The following is a 23,326-nucleotide window of genomic DNA, read 5'->3' on the forward strand; positions in this document are numbered from 1 at the left end:
AACGACAGATGGAAGTTTGTTCCAGCAATTAACCACCCGCTGGCTAAAGGAAAATTTCCGCACATCTATTCTACATCTGTCCTTTCTTAATTTGAATTTATGCCCCCTTAGGTTCGTAATCTGAACAAGTGGAAGAATCCCATCAGAATTCAGCATGCTGAACCCATTCAAGGCCTTATACACCTCAATCAGATCACTGCGCAGGTGCCTAGTCTCCAGCCACTGCAATTTGCAGAACTTAAGCCTCTCTTGATAAGAGGATCCCTTCATTCCCCTCACCAATTTTGTTACCCTTCTCTGTACACGCTCAAGTAAATCTACATCCTTCCTAAAATGAGGCCCCCAGACCTGTACGCAGTACTCAAGGCGTGGCCTGACCATTGCCTTATACAGAGGGATAATCACCTCCTTTTCCCTGCTAGCAAAATTCCTATATATCATTGACAAAACCCCATGACCTGCCCTGGCAGCCTGTCTGCATTGCTCAGAAAACTTCATATCTGCCTGCACAATTACTCCCAGGTCTTTTTCATTTTCTACCACCTTAAGTGTAGTACCACACAGTTGGTACGTTTACTTCTGGGGTTACTTCTACCCATATGCAGTACTTTGCATTTGTCAAGGTTAAACTTCAGTTGCCACTTCTTAGCCCATCTGCCCAAATTATCTAGATCCTGTTGCAGTAGCACACTGCCATTACTGTCATTAACAACCCTGCCAACCTTTGTATCATCTGCAAACTTCGACACTAAGCCTGATATACCTTCATCAATATCATTGATAAATATACAAAACAACAGTGGACCCAACACCGAACCCTGTGGGACTCCACTAATAACATTAGTCCAAGAAGAGCAGCACCCATTGGTTCTAAAGCTGGTACTGAAGAGAAATTTGGACAACAGGTACAATAAAGAATACGTTACAAAATTTGTCAATGTATGGCGCTGTATCACTGTATGGCGAGTAACTATCTTAGTTACGATTATGCAAATAACTTACGTTATTTGCATAATCGTAAGTTATTGCCACAGCACCACTACTCAGCTCTACTGTACTGTATGAAAGCAAACAGTCTCTTCAAAATCATACAGTAGATGTTTACCTGCACTACAGCAGCAATGCCAATAACATTGCAGGAAAAGGCACTATTAGTGAAACTGTACTATCAGAACAGCAACACTGCAGCTGCAGCTATCAGAGAATTCTGGTATCAGAAACGCAAAAGGCGTGGACCTATGACTGGTTGTGCTGTCTGCAAAATGATTGAAAAATTTGAAGCGACAGGACATCTTGGTGTTCAACCAGGTAGAGATCGAAAACGAGTGGACTCTTTTCATGTTGAAGATGTAGCTATGGCTGTGGTGGATTTATCAAGTCAATCTCCATGTGGTGGTGCAAGTGTGCCAGCTGTTTCTCGTGAAGTGGACATGCCACATTTCACTGTAAGGCTAGTAATGCGTCAAGTTTTACAGTACTATCCTTACAAGATGCACATGCTACAGCAGCTAAAGCATGGTGATGTAGATATTCGTTTCACATTCGCAATTCAGTTTCTGGCGTGAATGACTTTGGATATCACTTGGCCATGGATCATCCTTTGGAGTGATGAAGCCCACTTCTGCTTAAACGGACAAGTGAATATGCACAACTGTCGCATTTGGGCAACAGAAAACCCCCGAGTTATCCAAGAGGTCCAGTTGCATTCTCCAAAAGTGACAGTGTGTTGGATTTACGGCCATATTCATGATTGGACTATATTTTTTTGAACAGGTAACACCAACTGGACCCCGCACCTGTTCCATCACTGGACAGCGATATTATGAAATGTTGGCAAATTACACAATACCAGAGCTGCAACAACGTAAGTGCCTTCAGGATACCCCATTCATGTGAGATGGTGCATCACCTCACATCCACCGTTGTGTCCAAAGATTGTTAAGGCAACACTTTACAGATGAACGGGTCAACAGCCATTGTTTCCAGACATTTTGGCCATCCTGATCACTGGACCTCACCCCATGCGACTTCTGGTTATGAGGTTTTTTTGAAGAACCACGTGTATCGGGAAGGATGTCAAACTGTGGCAGATCTGAAGGACAGCATTAGATGTCATGCGCTGACTATTCCGGTTGATATGTTATATTCTGCTGTAGAAAATGCTGTTCTTCGAATGAAACTGTTGACCAAAATGGAGGATACATTGAACAGTTATAGTGCTGTTCAAGTGATTTGTAATGTCACAGCACCATATAGTGACAAATTTTGTAACTAATTTTTTTTTCCAATAAATGGCGAGTGCATTCTTTATTGTACCTGTTGTCCACATTTCTCTTCAGTACGAGCCTTAGAACTCACTCCAGAGCCCTCTACATAGGGATACTTTAATTTTATAACCTTTAATTTTACTTTAATATTTTAATTTTATATTTTTATTATATAACCTAACAGGAAAAAAATTAATAAATTATAAAATATACAAAAAAAGCATAAAAATAGAATGCAAGAGAGTGCGGATTATGAATGAAATAAATGCATCTCCCCCCCACCAGGAAGGGGGAGACATTTTTTTGAAAGCATGTGCCATAGTATTATTTTTATGATAATCCAATGTTTTCTTCCAGTTAGGTTTTTTTTTTTTTTTTTTTGATTTGGTAGTTGTTGGCGCATCGGCTTCTGTGGCCATATTGCGCCTCCCAAGGTTTTTGCAGTACTTTGATCCAAGCCCGAGGCGGGAATCGAACCCGCGACCTTTGGGTTGCCGGGCAGGTACTTTACCCACTCGGCTAGCCCGGTCGGCTTCCAGTTAGGTACTGAATTTACGGCCAGTAGAAGTTAACTGCACTAAGTTTCCAAATAGATCTGAAAATTTTTAAATCATCTGTATATGTGAGATGTTGAAATTTGTGAGACTTTTATGTTAATATATAAGCTCCTTTATTAGTATAAGATTCAATGCCACTCATAAGGAATAAGAGATTCTAAAGCAAAAGGAAGTAAAGGAAAAGAACATATTAAAATTAGTGCATTTTAAAGAGACCTTTGTAATGACTTATTTAATTACTGTTAAAGAAGGAACAGGAACACTCATTGTTCATAAAGTCACCTTTCTTTGGGCCCTGAGGCAATCCTCAGGCCAATTATGAATGGACTGGGAGTGTTATTGGAATATTTAATTATTGCAGATCTTTCAACAAGAAAGCTAGTGATCCAATGTTGGGGCACTGCCAGCAATGCCCAGAAAATTGAGTGTACCTAGAAGAATTTACAATGATACAGAGTGAATGGAACTGGAAATGTCAACGTGAATGGTCTTCTTTCTTTCTTTTTTTTTTTTTTTGTGAAAACCCAAACACGAGAAGTATTACAACCTATAGTACTTAGTACCTTGGGCTGGAGGTTGAGAAGACAAAAGAAGATATTTGTTGACATTAGATTTGAACTTCTGTAGACTGTAATTTTCAGGAAATACTTACGAAGGAAGGTTGTTCCAGAAAATGGCAGGTGAATGAATAAACGAGGAAGATGAAAAGTTGGTTGTGAGTTTGAAGTTGGACAGTAAATGGATGTTGGCTGGTGGCAGCAGGTGTTCGGACTGTTTTGAAAGAGAGCAGGAATTATAGAAGCCAATTCAGTAGAATAGTGCCCGTGGAAGTATCTGTAGAAAAGGCTTGCAGCAGAAATAGTACGTTTATGAGACAGCGAGTGAAGAGACTCTGTTAGAGATGAGTCAATAATTAACCTAACTGCCTCTTCTGAATGGAATCTAGAAGCCTCAGAGAGGTTTTGGGGGCACCGCCCCAGATGTGGGAACAATATTCCATGGTAGGGCGGATTTGTGATTTGTACAGAGTGAACAGCATTTGGAAGAAAAGTAACACTGAGAGCGAAAGAGAAAACCACGTTTTTTCAATGCAGAGGAAGAGTGCTTATTGACATAAGCACATTACAATATTTGTAATGTGCTTATGTCAACAGAGACTAGAAGTCAAGGTAATCCCCAATGAAATGGAATCTAGAAGCCTCAGAGAGGTTTTGGGGACATCACCCCAGATGTGGGAACAATATTCCATGGTAGGGCAGATTTGCGATTTGTACAGAGTGAACAGCTGTTCACTCTGTACAAATTTTTTTAGATGCAGAGGAAGCAATATTTGTAATGTGCTTGTGCCAAGAGAGAGAGAGAGAGAGAGATTAGAAGTCAGGGTAATCTCCAAAAGAGATATATCATTTTGCCTAGAAATCGGAGTATCACCAAAGATAAGCATAAGAGCTGAAGAATCCTTTTTTGTCAGATATAAGACAAGACTGAGATTTAGAAGGATTGAAATCGACTAAGTTGTCTTTTCCCCACTAGACAATTACCTGGAGATCGCCATTTAAGGAATTTGGAGCAGATATTCGAGAAGTCGAAGCTGATTGAGCAGGGCAAGGTTTCTTAAACTGTAAAGTGGAATGCAATGTGCTATCACTGGCAAAACTATGGATAGGATTTCCAGTCAAAGGAAAAAGGTCATTAATATACAAGAGGAAAAGAGTGGGGGAAAGAACTGAACCTTGGGGGACACCAGCATTAGTGGAGAAGTCAGAAGACAGAAAGCCATCTACCATTGCCCTCAGTGAGCGATCACAGAGAAAACTGGATAATCAATTACAAAAAACAGTTGTCAAACCATAAGATTGAAGCTTGTTTAGAAGACTTTTATGTCAAACACAATTGAAAGCCTTTGAGATGTCAAGAGCAACTGCTTGTGTTTCACCGAACTTTTCCATTGAATTTGTCCATAAATGGATAACATAAGCCAGATCATCACCAGTCGATTGACACTGACGGAATCCATACTGGCAATCGTTGATCAAATGGAAGGTTTCTAGGTAGTTTAAGAGTTGGCGGCTGATTTCTCCATTACTTTAGAAAGAGTAGAAGTAATTACAATGGGACGATAATTGGATGGGAGGGATTTGTCACCCTTTTTAGGAACTGGCTGGATATGAGCAAATTTCCAAGCAGAAGGAAAAACACCTTTGGAATAAGAAAGTGAAAAAAGGCAGCAAAGAACAGGAGTAAGTTCAGGAGCACAGGTTTTGAGAACAAGTGGAGAAATACCATCAGGACCTGGAGCTTTCTTAGCATCAAGATTTGTCAAAATCCTTCTGACATCCTTTTGGTGGAAGACCGCAGGAGGTATTGAATGGAGTGTGTTGGGAATGGTGAGAGGTGTTTCACCAAGATCATTAATACATGAGTTGGAAGAAAAATGGGATGCTAGCAAGTCAGCTTTATGCTTGGTTGAAGTGACAACAGAACCATCTGGTTTTGACAGAGGTGGGAGCAGAGATGGGCAAAAGTTGCTGCCAATAACATTGGCAAGAGACCAGAATGCTCGGCTACCATTAGGGCAAGAAGCATGTTTTCTACTCTTAGCCTGTTCAAAATCTAGTTTGGACTGATTAATAGCTGCTTTAGAATTGTTGCGAGCTTTGGTGTAGGCAGAAAATGAAACTGAAGAATTGGAAACAAGCCAATTACGATATGCAACATTCTTCTCTTGAACAAGCCTTAGCACATTTATTGGAAAACCAAGGTTTAGATAAAGGACGAGATTTTAAAGTGGAGTGTGTAATAAAGGGTTTCATTCCTACAAGAATAATTTCACTGACATGATCTGAGCAAACGTTGACATCAGAAGTTTTGAAACAGTAATCCGACCAAGGAAAAGAAGAGAAGAAATCTCGCTGGTCATCCCATTTTGCATCCTTGTAATTGCAAAAAAACACTAGGTTGCTGAGACCGACCACGGGCTCAGCAAGGCGAATCGTTCTGTCGTGTTCTGCAAGGCGGTCTTGAAGTCTCTTTACATTCCCTACTATCTAGGCATGTCCGGCCAGTTCTCCAAAATCATCAGAGAATACTACATAAAATGCATGCAGTTGCCCAGTAGAAGCTTACGTTCCCTACTTTCCAGTGTAAAAACCCCTGTCACCCCTCTCTTACGCAGCAGTGTAATATACCGCATAGCTTGCAAAAACTGTGACAGCTGCTACATAGGAGAGACTTTGAAACGTCTTCAAGACTGCCTTGCAGAACACGACAGAGCGATTCGCCTTGCTGAGACTGACCAGTCCACAATCACGGAACACTTCTGGTCCACCCACCACGACCTCAATCCCAAGCGGGACTATGAAATAATTGACCACTCCCGACACTTTCGCCACCGTCTCTGGTTAGAGTCACTCAATATATTGGGCAATTTGAGAGCCATAAAGTAAAAAAAGTAAAGTGCAGCCATTATCAACCCACTGCAGGATGGAAGCCTCCTCAACAATTCATGTTGAGGGAAATGGACCATAATCTGCCACGCTGGTCCAGTGCGGGTTGGCAGATCGTATTCAGCAGTCAGGGGCTTGAACCCCGGTCTATTCAAAGAGCGTGTGCTACTGCACTCCCGCTCCTGCCCACTCGGCTACGGAGCCATGAACCGCTGCAAAGGCATGAGACTACACCCCATCTTAGAGACAACCGTTTTATGTCTAGACAAGCGCTGGAGAAAAACTGCGCACATCCGTGCAGCAACAATGAACACCAGTTTAATGATTGAATGACCTACCTCGTGCCCTCAGAGGCCTAACTGCATGCATAACTGTGTCTGTTAGAATAATTAAGTTTAAATTTTTCTGTTGAAAAAGAGGCACGATTTGTCTCGAAAGCTACAGTATCTATTTGTAATCAAAGATATTCAGTATCTATTTGCAATTAAATTATTTTACTGGCTAACACTTAATCATCAAGTACAACTTGTCTGGCATATCTGAGAGAGTGTCTGCAACCTCAAGGACCAGTGCGTGTGGTAAAGTTGTAGGTTGAAATGTATTGCCTTTATCAATTATAAATCAAATAACAGCAAATTAGTAGTATTTGAATGCCCTCTTAAAAATCCATGATGTATCGAGTGAAAAATATTTCTGAATGTATTCATCAGCTGAGAGTGAACAAGTGCCTCAGTAGCTTAACAAGTAAATTTGTTTATGGTTTAGACAGTATGACTCTGGTTTATCACCTGATTTATATAGTGGTGCTATATAAGCAGTTTTGAAGGCAGTAGAGGGAATACCTTGGTTAAAAGAGCTTTTAACTAGAAATATTAGTTGTGGGAGAAATGCAATTGCACACTGGTTCAAACATAGGGATACTATCAAGAGTGATATGAGATTTGACTGATATGAGTTGCCAGTCAAGGTAAGAAGTGACAGAAGTACTTGATTCAGCGTGATTGCTAACCAGCTGACTTATTATACAGAAGACAGTGAAAAGTTTTCTGTAGCTTTAAAAGGACTGGTTAGCTGAACAATGCCCAAAAAGTTAAATTCAATCACTTCCAAAATTATGCAGTGTATTATTTTGATATAACATTTTATTTTATTCCTATTTGGTATTATTGTCAGTTTCTGTAATATAACCATACACAGCATTGTTATTGTATTAGGGATAGGTTACATAAACATGCATGAAGAAAACAAATTCAAAAAATATGTAGAAGAAAATATTATTGCATGGAACATTATGCTTACAAGAGAGTGTACCTTGCAAATAAAACTTTAGTTTATCCTCATTTCATACTTCAATCAATTTTAGTAACCTAACAATAACCTTACCTTATCAAATTAAGGTAAGGTTACTGAAATTTTAAAAAAGGAGAAGACTGCACTGAGAAATTAACACAGAACAAAGTAGCTAAAGCATAGGGCAATGGCAGCTGACTACCATACAAAACATTATGCTTGCAATGTTCCACAACTTTGCGAAATCAACATAAAAATTAGAAAAATTTTATTTTTATTTTTTTTTACTTCTTTATTTTTATTTAGAAATAATTTTATTTTGCCTCCCATTCTGTGAAACATTATGCTCTCAACACAGTGTGCACTAGAAATAAAAACTGCTTTACTTAGAAATTAATTTTTTTTCCCTTCTGCCTCATTCAATATTCTAAAACATTTCTCTGACCAATACTCAATTATTTTAGAGTTTCACAGAAGAAGAAGCCATGAAGTAGCCGAAGTAATGCCTGCTGGCCTTCTGTTAAGGATTACAATGACAGCTGCTGTATGCATAAGTTATGCAAATATGTTGCGATGTGAATGTTAGCTTTCAAACATGATTACAGGTGACTCCCGCTTAACGCTGATAATTCGTTCCGGAAAAACAGAGCGCTAAGTGAATCCACGCTAAGCGAACACCACATTCCCATAAGGTAACATATGTATTTGTGAGTTGCGGTCGGTGCCATAGGATATTTCCTAATCAATAATAAACGGTAGTGAAAAGACGCACAAATGTCGGTCAAAATATTTAATATTCAAATATCTGTACATATAAAATATTCTGCATTACATATGTATATAATTATGTGGAACTACTTACGTATCAAAATTAAACTTAAAATTCCAATTAAAATCATGAAAAATGTGTCGATTTTGGGTTGAACTTTGGCCCTCTTCCAAATAAACTAAAAGGGGTATTAATTTTAAATCTCCCGCAGTGTTGCCACCTAACAATAAAGTCAACCGATCCTTCGCCGCTTTGAAACCTGGCATGCTTTTTCTTCTTTCAATAAGAAACTTCTTTTAAGCATTCGTTTTTCCATAAAAGTTCTGCTTCATCTATGTTAAAAACTTGTTGAGAAGTATAACACATAATACCCCTCTTCAATAATTTTATGTTCTTTTTTTGAAAGTTTCAGCTCTTTTTTTTTTTTTAGGTGAGCTTTCTTCAGATCATCATATTGGCTAATCTCTTTCTCTCTTTTTTTTTTTTTTTTTTAAATATTTAACTTAACTGAATTCTGCATTGGATATTATCTTCAATAAAATTAGTTAGTCTTTCCAATTCAATCCTAATAGTCGGCCTAGCCCTAGTTGCTTGCAGTGGAACAGTTATCTTTCCCGCTGCTAAAATTAATTCTTTATTTTTTTATAATTGTTCTTACAGTTAAACTTGCAAGTCCTAAATTATGGTGCACATCCGCTTGTCGTTGACCGGAATCAATTCGCTTCAAAACGTCTAATTTAATTTTCAAATTCAGTCTTTTTCTTACATTTATAGTCTTTGTACTGCGCCCAGACGTTGTTGCTTTTTCATTCTTATCTGCCATTATTAACCCTTCGAAAATGTAACTGCGTTGGTTGCATTAATTACGATACAATATTCGAGTAAACTGTCCGTTACGCACAATGTCTAATACTGTACTGAGTGATGACTAGACTTTGGATAAATGCATATAACGCAAATATTACAAGCAACATACTTGATATATTTTTTAAAATGTTGATCTCGGAACTATGTAACAAGTCACTGTACTGCAATTAAATTAGCATGCGAGAAAATTTCACTGAGCGTGGGAAAATTTCTCAAGTCGGCGTGGGAAACGTTTTAATGCTGTTTTGCTATTCATTTTCAAGCTATCGACTCCATCAAATGAAACGATTTCGTTAAATATGCCAAAAATGCAATCTGTAAAAGAGCGTTATAGTGATCTGTGACAGCGTTATAGTCAGATACGGGTTATAATATAAGAACAGCGTTATAGCGAATCAGCATAAAGCGAACCGCGTTATAATGGAGGCCTGCTGTATTAGAAATCAAAAAGAACTAAAGAGAGACAAACGCGATGCAGTTGGATTGTTAACTAACTGACAAATTGTGCTAAATTCCACAAGAAAGTTTTCTGTTGCATTAAAATAGGTCATTTAATTAACTCCTGCCATTATAATTTATGACTTAACACATGCTACTTAGTTTAATACAATCATGATTGCAGATTCTGAATGCTGTATGTGAACTTGATGCTTTTCTGCAATTCTATGGAAGAATATATAGTCTCATCTTATAAGTTCTCAGCCTGGTGTCTAGGGAACATATAATAATAATTACCTCTTAAGTCAAATTTAATTGACAGTACAGGAAAGCATTCTTTTGCATAACTGAGCTCATAATTCTTGAGATTGTTAAATACATGCCCCTTATACAGGAATTGTGACTTTGAAACTATTAAACAATAATGAAAGAGAATATAAATTTATAGTGAAGTAATTTTTTTCCCTAAAATTTTCATCAAAAAATGGTTTTGTTTTGGACAGATTGCACTTTTCTCACCTCAAATGAAACACTAAACATTAATTTATGAGGTTAATGACTTACCCATGTGGCAGATTCATGTAGCACAACTAAAGCAAATTCGTGCATCCTGTCTATTCTGTGCTTATTATAGACATAAATTTCTACAATTCTTTTAACCATATATAATGGTGAATATCTGGACCTAAAGAAAAAAAATATTGATGTTATTTTAATAATAAGACAGCCATATTAATAATAAGATGGTGTCAATAAACATACATAAGATGGTTTAGGCAACAAACAAATTTTTTTAAAAATCTGTGTAGGGCACCAGTTCTGATAATGAACAATAACCATATTAGTGAGGCCATTTGCTTCTAAAAAGGGCTTTGAATGGGCTGTAGTGCACCTATGTAAGGACATTACCTATGTTTGTGCAAACGACAGGAATACCATTTGTTACATAGATAATGTCGTGTATAAACGTTATTAAAAATTAGTTTAAGGAACATTCTGTTTCATAAAATTTTCCACTTCGAACCCTGCTCTTAATGATAACAGAGCATACACTTGAAGCCATACTTAACTGAAAACTTACATGATATAAAACAAAGTAGCATCAAATGAAGAAGGAAATTAAAAGCATTTTTATGATTGGGAAAATAGTGATCATTAGACATCATATTATATGCATTTGCATATAATATGACATTAGTAATAAATAAATTTTAATTTATTTATTACTAACATATAGAAAATATAATCAAAATTTTCTTAATACTTTTTTCACTGTCACGTGGTGTAACACTGTCTAAAACATGTTAACACCATGTGATAGAGTTTTAAATGTTTATTGACGTAAATCATATCAATTTACAATACTTTGTTGATGTTTTGAGGCTTAACTGAACCCCATCATCAGGCCTATAGGGGAAATTAAAAAAATGAAAGAAATCAAATTAGTAACTGTAAAACAGGATTGCATTATGAAATTACATTAATGAATGTTAATATAATATTGGCATTAAGTTAAGATAATTTAAATAAAATTCTTTACAAAATTACAAAGAATATTTTACGAGAACCTGTCCACAAGAAATACTGAGAAGATTTGATTAAATTTGAAAAGCAGATCATTATAATATCTGGTGTTATAGAAAGTTGGTGCACAAAAAAACATACAGAAAATTATGGTAAGTTAACTCTAAAGTGGGGTGGGGGAATATGAAAGTAACATCTAAAGGATTATCAAACAAGTAGGATTGTGGAAAGGCTTACCTAATAGTGAGAGTGAGTGAGTGAGAGAAAGATGAAAAGAGCTTCAGATTAAAGTGGACAGTACTCACTTGAACAAGTGGGTACTGTCCTACTTTGATAATCCTTCTTTAGATTTTTCTTCCATATATCCCCCTCCTTCAGAATTAACTTATGGTAATTTTCTGTTCTGCTATTTTTTTGGGCACCTCCTTTTATAACACCAGGTGGTCCTTGTGTGGTCCAAATTTAAATTCATATCTCAATATTCCTTTTGAACAATTCTCGTAAAATATTCTTAGTAATTTTGTAAAGAATTTAATTTAAAGTAATTTATCTTAATTTAATGCCATATTATATTAAAATTCATTAATGTAACTTTACAATGCAATCCTGTTGTAACACCCTATAATTGCTAATATGATTTCTTTCGTGTTTTAACTTCCCCTATAGGCCTGATGATGGTGTTCAGTTGAGCCTCAAAACACTACCAAAGTATTGAGTGTAAATTGATGTGACTCACTTCATGGCCAGGAGCCTCACCTGAAGAGAGGCATCATTTTCAGCATAAATATTTTCTCAAGTAGTGACAAAAATTTCTAATAATAATAGTTTTTATGGATGATGGAAAAATATGTATCAATGTATGGATGAATAAAACAATAAAATATAATATAATATAAATTAACAATATAAATATAAAAACTAGTATTTATATGTATGTGTGTAATATATATATATATATATATTTTAAAGGGGCCTCAAATTTAAATATGGCGGGTGGCCTATTTCATCCTTAATCCGACCCTGATCACGTGGTGTACCAGTGTTTTTAATTTACTTTAAATTATAGTTAATGGTTAACCACATATCATCCTATCCCTTTCACACAATGTGTTACCTTTTTCCAGATTTTATAATACATGGAAAACTATAGGTATATATCTTCTTAAACACTACGTCATATTTCTTTGGAATTTTACTAAAAGACAATGTTACATGACATTTAGCTTCACACCAAGTATACAAAGAATATATGGTTTAATGTTACAGTACAATACCTAATGTTTATCTTTGTGCATTCCATATATTTTATGCAACACAGACTGGTACACACCTGATGAACTAATCATTAACTAGCAATGAACTACAAATTTCATGCACAAATACACAGAATTTATTTCAAAAATTCTGAATTTAACAGCAAAGGAATAATTTACAGGTGTTTTTGTGAAATGGCTGGAGAATAACCATGTTAGAATGGTGAGCTGGAGGATGGGTCAAATAAAGATTCCCCCAAACATAAATCCAGAAAGTTAGCAGCTATGACTACTAGCTGTTTCTTGAACTTAATTCAACTCCCCCCTGGAGAAGCAGCCTTCCAGGTGCTTATAATTTGATAGCATTGTTAACAACCATTAACATCTCTGTTTAATTTCATTAAAATGCACATATTTATTGGAATCAAGAAGCAGCCTTTTTTAATGAAATTGAGCAGCAACCTTTCTTCATCCCTCTGGTGGTGAGCTTTGGAACAAATTTTTCTTCCTATAATCTTAATCTGCATCCTTTGAAGTATGCAGATGGCTAATTAAAATGTTATTCTCCCATTTCTTCAGTGGACAGAAATATGAAACCCTTAATTATGATCACCCCGCATAATGCAAAACATAAACACAAATAACTTCCAATACCAGAGAAAACATGCATTGCATTCTGCTATAGCAGCGTTTCCCAAACTGGGGTCTGTAGACCAGTTCCAGGGGGTACACGAAATGTGCAGACGGTATCAAGTAATATGTGTTAATTTTCTTAAAAAATATGCTGATAGAATCACAATGAATTGCATTACAGAACATTACTTATTTTCGATATGATTAGTCTATATAATTGTATACATATTTCAAATTATTTGTTCTATATATAGCAAATTGATAGTTATTATACACTGATTGATCACTGAATTATGATCATCCTTACGAAAACTGAATGCGACCAGTTGACCACATGAGGTACGAGAGTGCAGAGTTAGTCGACCTATATAGCATAGATAAGGTGTCAGTGGTTCAGTGGGTAGTAAAATTCCGAATGTGATGGGTAAAAGGAAGGATTTATTGGATTTTGATAAAGGACAGATTGTGGGAGCTCGACGAGTTGGTGCCTTGATTTTTCAAACAGCTGAACTGGTGGGATGTTCAAGAGCCACCGTTGTTAAAGTGTACCAGGACTGGTGCCAAAATGGTCAAACAACGACCCAACAGCAAAACTGCAAAGATCAGCAAAATGTTGACCTTAAGGTTGATGTTGGAGGTGAGTGCCGGGTCCAACGACTTGTACAGGCAAATAGGGCAGCACTGTTGAAGAGTTTATTATCCGATACAACATGGGCTAACCCGGAACAGTATCTGGCATGACCATGCATTGCACGCTCGCACGTATACCAGCAGATGACCCCTATGGCATCCTCTTCTAACCAAGGTCCATTGGCGCAAAAGACTCGCCTGGCGCAAAGAGCATGCAAGTTGGACGTTAGAAGACTGGAAGGTGTGCTGGTCGGATGAGTCATGTTATTTACTCCACACCGTGGATGGTTGTGTACTGATTTGGCGTCAACAACATGAGGCTCTTCATCCATCATGCATGGTATCAAAAGTGCAGGCTGGTAGAGGCGGTTGTATGGTGTGGGGCATGTTTCACTGGCAAAAACTTGGACCCCTGGTGCATGTGGAACAACGTATCACTGGTCTCCGCTATCATCAACTGCTTTTGCTGACTGTGTACACTCCACTATGTTACACTTTTTCCCGAATGGCGATGGTATCTTCCAAGATGACAATGCACCAAGCCATTGGGCACTTGATGTGCAGGAATGGTTTGAGGAACACAGTTCTGACTTCCAGCATATCGATTGGCCTCCAAACTCCCCCACCATATCAATTCCACAGAGCACTTGTGGGACACTATGGAAAGGCACATCAGGCATCTGGATATACCAATCACCTCCATACCTGACCACATTACACGCAGCTTGGTTGGCCATACCTCCCGAACGCTTCTGACATCTTGTTGAATCAATGCCACATTGGATAGCTGCTGTACTGAGGGCAAAAGGAGGACGTACGAAGTATTAGGTAGGTGGTCATAATTCAGTGATCACTCAGTGTATATCTGTATAAAAATAAGAATAAAGTTGAGTTGTTTCACACATTAAAATTAATTTTCTTTCTTGAAGGGGTCTGCAAACTTGTTTTGATTTTTGAAGGGGGTTCATAAATCTCAGTAGTTTGGGAACCACTGTGCTATAGCAATGCAGTTTGAAGATTGGACCATTTCAGCCCTGCTATTTAACAGTCTACACACACTGCTGCCTAAAAGTTTGGAATCACATTTCATTTTCCTTAATTTTCAAAGTTTTTATTAAAATGGGACCAACTGGTTACAAACTTTTATTAAAAGTATTTTCTATTATGTATAAAAATCATAAAACTTAAATAATATTTAAGAAATTTCTAAAATATTTGAGACTATTCCAGAAAGGTGTAGAAGACTCAAGATGTCTGAATATGGTGGAACACTGTAGAAGATTCCTGAACATTGTAAACGATTCTAGAATATTCTAGAAAGATATTACAGAAGACTGTAGATGATTCTAGAGTGTTTTGCAATAATATAAGCTGAGCAGTAAGAGCTGTAACATATGAAATCAAATACCCATCATGGGTATGATGGGTATTTGATTTCAGTGTTGTGTAAGTTTTGTGTTTGTTGATAAACATGGCAAGAAATAAGGAACTGAGTGTTGATTGAAAATATTTTGGGCTAAAGCCTGAGTGTTGAAAAAAGAAGTGCTATTATAAATCTGTACAAAGAAAGTTATTCCATGAGAAGTATTGGCAAAAAACTAGGCATTTCATTTAAAGGAGTACACACTACCATTTGATGGTTCAAGGAGACTGGCAGTTTAAAGGACAAACCGTGATCAGGACAACCACACATAACAATGGAAGCACAAGATAGAACCATAACATTTGGTTACTGCAACTGAAATCCAAGCTGAGTTCAACAGGAACAGAGAAACTTGCATATTTATATCACTGTGAAACTTTGTCTTAAACAAGCAGAACTTCATGGTCAAGCAGCAGTCTGAAAACCCTTATTAAAACTAAAAAATCGAAAGAAATGGTTGGCTTGGGCTAAGAGTCATAAACATTGGAAAACTGAAGAGTGTAAAAATATACTGTGGATGGATGTATGCAAATTTGAAATTTTTGGATCCAAGCATATAGTTTATGTGAAACAATCAACTGAATTAAAAATGGTGCCACATTGTTTAGTGCCTACGTCAAGCATGTGGTGGTGGTTCCATCATGACCTGGGGTTACTTCTGTTTTTCTGTAGTGGGTGACACTTAGAATTGAAGGAATTTTAAGACAAGAAGGCTATAAAAACATTCTTGAATGTAATGCAATATCCTCTGGACTTTGACTTTGTGGAAGAAGTTTTATATTATAACAAGACAATGATCCGAAGAACAGCGATAAGCTGTGTAGGGACTTTCTAGAAACTAAACAACAGGAAGGGGTGTTGTAAATTATGGTTTGGCTACCCCAATCACCTGACAAACGCAATTTATGGGATCATTTAGACTGTCAAGTCCATAAAGTCTGTCCATCATCAAAAAATTTATGACAAACCTTGCAGATCACTTGGAATAATGTTAATCAAGCCATTATAATAAAATTAATTGCCAGAATACCATGTCTTTGTAAGGCAGTGATAAAATTTCATGGAGGACTTTTTTATGAAAAATCAGTGTAGTTGTTAATATTAATCATTTCAACATTTTTTGATGTAAATTTTTCGATTCTTAATAAAAAAAAATCTTAAAAAACTTTGTAGTATGTTGCATTTTTATATTAAACCTTACATTGTCCTAGTTAATTTCAAAAAAATTAAAGAAAACTGTTGTCATATGCTGTGATCCCAAACTTTCAGGTGGGAGTGTAACCTGAAGTTCCATGAAACTTATTTATTTATTTTTTTTTTCGTTTATCTTTGAAATAAAATGAACCATTTCTCTTTATCTGGTGTACTTTTCTTTTTACAGCAGTCTGTAATGTGTTTAATACATGCCTGCTTATATATCTAATATATGCTTATGTATATATTGTTAGCCCAGTAAAAAAGTGACACAACTGAAGTCACAACTTTCAAAGTGTTAGTATACATCAGAGGTGGGCAACCTTTTTAAATAGTGGGTCAAATAAAATGTCTGTGAGGTACATGCAGGCCAAATTTTTTTTTTTTCTTTTGATTTTTAGGATTATTAAAATGGTGTATAATAAAAAAATTGTCATAAACAGTTTTATGTTATTTATTATTTATTTATGTTATTTATTTATTTATATTTGTACATATAATTAATTTTATTAATTAAAAAAATGAAATACAAATTCAAGATAAAATTACAAAGATACAATTATATTAACAAAATAGAAATACAATTTCAGTAACAAAAATTACAATATTTTATTTTTATAATATTTATTGAGATTTGATACTGTTTATTTTTTTTTCAGTGAATCAATTGTTGTATTTTGACATTTGTTGTAGCAATGTGCAGATTATTTTCTAAATTTAAGTCAGAAATTCGTGACCTGTTCTTGGATTTTATAAATGTCATTTTTGAAAAAAATTGTTCGCATCTGTGTGCTTCCAAATAATGACAGAATTTTCTGTGCATTATCTATCACCTGTGGAAATTCTTCTTGGTTCAAATTTTTATAAAATTTGTGTTGAAATAATTCCAAAAATTTCATTTTCTTTGATGGGCTGTTTATTATATATACAGTAAACCACCGCTATTCAAGGGGGTTATGTTCCTGAGAAATGCCGCGAATACGGAAAACGTGAATACTGAGTTATGGCTCCCATAGTAATAAAGGGGTTCCGTTCCAAAGTATGAAATATATAAGAAAAACTAGTTTAAAATTTTGTCTATGTATATATTATATGTACCATCATGATATGACTATGTACATAGACAGTACATAGTTAAATGCAAGCATATGGCATCGAAATGAAAATAAGAAACAATTTAATATTAAATGTAATATTCATTAGAAATTTCAAACAAATCTTTCAAACCAGCGCCCTTTGCTAGCTAAAAACCTTATCCCGCCAGTGCTATCACCAGTTTCGCTAAAGTGTTGATAAAGGAGTTTTGCCTCTTCACGAATGATGAGTGAACTTAACGGAATTTTATTTTGAGTTCGGTCTTCTATCCACAAATTTAAAGCCTTTTCTATTTTTTCTAATTTAACATCACGAGTTACAGAGCAAATTTTCACGTTTTCACGGACACTACAGCGGATTTTTTCTTCTGATTTTTTGATTGATCGTACTGTTGACTCATTGATTTTATAATGTTTTGCCACTGAGGAGACACTTTCACCATTATAAATTTTGTCTAATAACTCAATTTTATTCGCCAATGGCATCACCTTCTTTGATATTTTCACATTTCCCTTGTTATTCGTAGCCATATTTTTGTACCGGTTAGAAAGAACTTGTCCACAATAAAGTCACTTTCTTCCGTTAAAACACTCGAAAAAGTCTGTTTTACACTGCAAAACGGTAGATTTATCACTTTTGTAAGCATATCAATTTATAAATTGATAAATTTATTTAATATACAAGCATATAAATTAAATAAATTAAACAAACAACGAAATTTTCCATAACAAGCGCATAACACATACTGAACAAGGATTAGCGAGAAACATCCATGCTCGCAATTTTGTCACCCCTCTCAACCCACCCACTGAGCACTGTTTTGACCAGGAAAGATAATTTTAGCCACGCCCATGTTTTTTTATGGCGGAAAATGTTCATGGCGCTTTAAAATTCACATTTTTTTAGGTTTCATTTTATATTAAATCAGCAACCGCGAATACAGATACTGCGAATAGTGGGGGTTTACTGTATTTTGAAAATGAACGTGGGCTGGAGAGTGTCCACCCCTTGTATACATGATTAGCAAGTGAAATGACATAATTTGAAAAGTTACTCTTTTATATTATATTTTAATATTATTTTTATGAGAAAAGTATCACTTTTAGAATTATGACTGTTTTTGAAGGCCGAATTTGAAGAATACTATCAAGTTCATCTGAACGAGACAAAATTATCTCAAGAAGAAAAAGAGATGGACAAGAAATAAATCAGAAAATATTATAATTGCCATGTATGATATTCAAGCTGTATTACCCCGACACATGAAAATGCTTCTTTTTATTATGTGTCAAAGCTGAGTTTTTTAATTTCACTTTAGTAGTATTAGCAATGGCCACATGGTGCAAGGAAGCCTATTGGCATATGCTGCACCAGTCAAAAAAAAAATTAAATAAATAATGTTGAATGTCTTGCATGGCATGAAGGGGAAACTCAGAGAGGAGCCAACGAAATTGGTTCTTGTATATTATGATACCTCAAGCTTATCAAAGAGGAAGAAAACAACACTAATCATCTGGATGTTATATTTTATTTGTAAAATTGTGATGTCCAGCAGAAAAATAGATTTATGATCACTATGTATATGTATGCAGTTTTGAAAAATAAATGGATAAAAAGTATAACACACAAATTTCTTATTATGGGTTATGCCAGAATGAAGATAATAGTGCTCACTTTGTGAATGAAAGACAAATTAATAGAGCCAAAAACTGGGAATCCTTATAAAGTGGAGGAAACGTGCTATGATGATGTTCATGATTTGAAGCAATTAGCTACTAATATTGGATTCGCAAACTCACCCAAGAGCCTAAACAGATATTTTCAAGATATCTGACATTAAAATTATAAGAGTAGAAAAGGAACACTTTATTATAAAACTTCTCATGAAAAAGATAAATTCCAGAGTGTTGAGGTCAGAAATCCTTAAAAAGGAAGTCAAGTACTGGAAATGTTGAGAATCTTGCTTTGAACAAAGCTTATAAAAGCAAAATACAATTTAGTGAGAAAAAGAAAGATGGTGTAACCTCTCTATTTAAAATAATTTGTATTCTGAAATATTATTTGCCATTCTATAATGGTTTATAATTTTCTTTCTTATAATGTGAATTGGTATATCCTATTTTTTTTTTTTTTTTTTTGTATTTTTCACTAAATGATAACAGTTTATTTTGAATTAAAAATTATGTTATAATTTTCCATATTAGTACAATAATTTATCTCCAAAAAATTTAATTACTTACATAAGAAAAGTGACACAAGTCAAAATAAGGGATAAAAGTTATTGTTTTTGAGGGTTGTTTCTGAAACTACATAAGGAATAACAATGGGTATATAAAGTTTATGAAATGCACTTCGTACCAGCAGAGTGCAAAATATTCACTTTTCAATTTCGATCAGTACGAATTAACAAAAAAATAAATAAATAAATAAATAAATTGCTTCTCTTGAAAGCACATTTTCTTTGAGTTGTATCACTCTTCTAACTTGTTAACAATATGGTTTTGAAGTTTATTAAATGTTTCTGCATTTGATTATGAAATTTGGCGATTATCCAAGAAAAACAAATTCAGTATAGATACAGTTATAACAGAACATGACTAACCTGAAGAATAGAGAACCTGAGAACAGTAAAGACAAAGAAGGGATATTCTAATAGGTAGCCTCATGTGTGCTGGTGAAATTAAGTTATAGTTCACAGGCTTAAAGTGCTTCTTCATTACAGGAACACAACTTACTATCCACCCCAGCTCCTGAGTGGTCACCTGGAAACTCAACCTGCCTTGGCACAGAATATTTTAGCATATATGGATGTATAGTCTTGAAATTTTTATAGAAAGACAAGGCTCACTTTTGCTTCAAGGGTCATGATTGCTTGCAACTATTAAATTTGGGCAACAATCAATCTGCAGATACCCATTACATTTACCTACAGCAGCCTATATGGCAGTAATAGCTGAAATTTTCATTTACATTTTCTTTCTTTCTTTTTTTTTTTTTTTTTTTTTTTTTTTTGAGATGTTTGTAACATGACCTGAAATGATTTGTCAGTGCTATCAAGCCCCATGTACGTGATAAGGCCATTCCAATATTGCAACAATGTGAATTCCTTCAGGTAAGTATGTTTATGCATAGGTCTTATCATGAGCAAATTTCACTAAACACAAGGTAATGGACTGTGAATTTCCAACCTCACGATTGTCCTGTTCCTTCAATCTGAACTTTCTGACCTTTGGTTGTGAGATTTTGTGAACAAATGAATCCTATCACAGGGTGACTAGATTTTAAAAAATGAAAAACAAGACACTTGCCGAAATGGCAACATGGCATGGGAGAGTGCATAGTGTGCACATGAATCATAAAGTTATATGTTTCTAATACAACTTACATGGCTGCCATGTAAGTTGTATTAGAAACATATAACTTCTATCACACATTCTATGCTTTGAGTTAAGTTTCTGTCATTTGTCATAAACTTGTTTCAACTGCAACAGATGGCAAATAAGTAAACATTATTTTATTAGCAGTTCCTTATATCGCTGGCAAATGATGTAAGGAAGCAAGTTTATACAGCATCAACTAAAAAAAAAAAAAAAAAATCACCACCCATCTATCTGTCTAATTCTTCCTTAATTCCATAAATGTATTCAAATTATCTACTTCCACAAAACCAGGTGGAAATTTATACTAACAATCACTATGCCTGACACATACCTACTGGAAAAATTCCTGTATATCACTGACACAATTCAATGAGATGTCCTACCCTATGCCTGAAAACAAATTTCTGCATATCTACCCTGCAATCACCCATCTTCAATTTAAATTTGTGACCTCATGTGTTTTTTCTGTCCAAGAGTAAAAATGCCACAAACGTTTATTTTACTAAATCCATTCAAAGCCTTACATGCCTCAATCAGATCTCCTTATAGGTACTTAGTTTGCAGATGCTGCGAGCTGCAGAACTGGTCTTTCTTGGTAAGAGTACTCTTCTGTTCTTCCCTACCAATCTCATTGCTGTCCTCTGCATTCGTTCCAAAATATCCACATCCTTCTTAAAATGAGGCTTCCAGACCTGTATGCAGTATTCCAGATGCTGCCTAACTATTGCCTTATACAGCAGAATAATTAGCTCCTTATACTTGCTGGAAAAATTCCTGTATATCATTGACACAATTCAATGAGATGTCCTAGCAGCCCATCTGTACTGCCTAAAGACCATTATGTCTGAATGCACAATATTCTCCCCCAGGTCATTTTCGTTATCTACTACAAAGTTCGTATATTATTCCAGGATTACTGCTACCCATACAAAGCACCTTACATTTGTCAATGTTAAAACTTGAATTGACACATCTCAGCACATCTGCCTAATTTTTCTAGCTCTCGTTGAAGTATCATACTTTAAACAGATGGTGGATTCAGCTGCTATAGCAAAACCTGAAGAATGGTGGAATCAGTGTCATGTGTTACAAATTAAATAAAAGTTACAAATTAAATAAATAAAATAAAAGTTGCTGAAGTTGCTGGAGAGGCCTTCATCCTGCAGTGGATTGAAAATGGCTGATGATGATGATGATGTTACAAATTTGTCTATTTCTTGAATGAATCAGTAAACATTATTTGAAATGCATAATTTAAATAAATTTAAAGTAGAATTAGACAAATTATTAGACATGGACAAGTGATGTGGGGAAGTTTTTTAAATTAATTTTATTTTTTACTGATGCTATATAAGCTTGCTTTTGTGTATCATTTGCCAATAATTATACTAATAAAGTGGAACTAGCTGGCATATTATTTCCTCTTCATCAGAAAAATGGGTCAACTCTCACAAAAATGGGACAATCTTGTTAAAATGGGAAGTCTCTTGTCACCTAGTCTGCATGCTAACATTTATGTCCTTGCAAACTTGAAAAACAACATCACACCTCATGGACTGTGCTCCAAATAGATTCCACAACACACAGCTACTGTCCTAAAATTAAACAGCAAACTTTCTTTGCCTCTCTGGTGGTGAGTTTTGGAATAAATCTTTTCCCCTATAAACCTCATCTGCATTCTCTGAAGCACATATATTCCTAATTAAAATGCTATTTCCCCCTCCACTCTTCTGTTTAGCAGAGAGAAATAGGAAAACTTAAATTATGCCTACCTTGTATAATGCAACACAAAATGCACAAACATATACAGTTAGTTTGAAATAATAATTCATATTGAAAAAAACAATACAAAATTAATGCACTTACCCATCTCCTAATTTGAAAGGAGGACTTTCCATATCTGAAGATAAATCAATACATACCACCTGGTAATGAAAAAAACATAATTAACCTGGTTCACCCACCTGCAAATACTAACATATTTTGTACAAAAAAAACATATTTATATATATATATATATTACAAATTAAGATAACTATTAAAGTGATGTAAACAGCCCTCGCATTTCAGTTTCATGATGACCCACAGCAAGCAAATTGCCGACACTTTGCTTTAGAGGGGCAATGAAACTCTGCCTGCAGCTCTAGTTAAATCTTTTTGTATGTGTATCCCCCAAACTATCAGTTTTCCCACCTACTAGTACTACCTTGATAGCATCAGCGAATATTCTTGCACCCCTCTATTTAAGTGTATCCCATCCCTGTAAAAAGTCTCCCCTGTTAACAAGCACAGCCCACACTAAGAAAAATTCTACCCCATGGGCTTTGCAGTCTCTCTGGGGCCAAATTGATTGACAAGGCTCTCAACATGTACTCCTCCTATTGAGACTGGGCAGGATTGCAGACAAATTTAATCCTAACTTGCAACTTTTTCCTAAATTGTCTTTACTTGTTAATTAAATCCTCAGATCTCTTACTCTTAATATCATTATTTCCCACACGTACAATAATATCACCTATCATTTTTACACAACATATTTCCTGTTTCCCCGATAATAGTC

The 23,326-nt window shown here is 35.4% G+C and overlaps 1 protein-coding gene across 1 annotated transcript in view; it reads right to left on the reverse strand.

The window, feature by feature from the left end:
• Positions 1-23,326, reverse strand: part of LOC150087067 (BRISC and BRCA1-A complex member 1-like) — a 117,661-nt gene that overhangs the window by 88,743 nt on the left and 5,592 nt on the right. Inside the window, exons 2-3 of the mRNA XM_090372363.1 lie at positions 22,633-22,691; positions 10,199-10,319 (exon numbers count right to left, since the gene is read on the reverse strand). Of these exons, the coding sequence (XP_090228489.1) occupies positions 10,199-10,319; positions 22,633-22,691 (180 nt within the window). The remainder of the gene's footprint in view (positions 1-10,198; positions 10,320-22,632; positions 22,692-23,326) is intronic.

This window comes from Mastigoproctus giganteus, chromosome 4 (genome assembly GCF_048544385.1).
Source record: "Mastigoproctus giganteus isolate SK-2022 chromosome 4, ASM4854438v1, whole genome shotgun sequence".
Lineage (NCBI taxonomy): Eukaryota > Metazoa > Arthropoda > Arachnida > Uropygi > Thelyphonidae > Mastigoproctus > Mastigoproctus giganteus.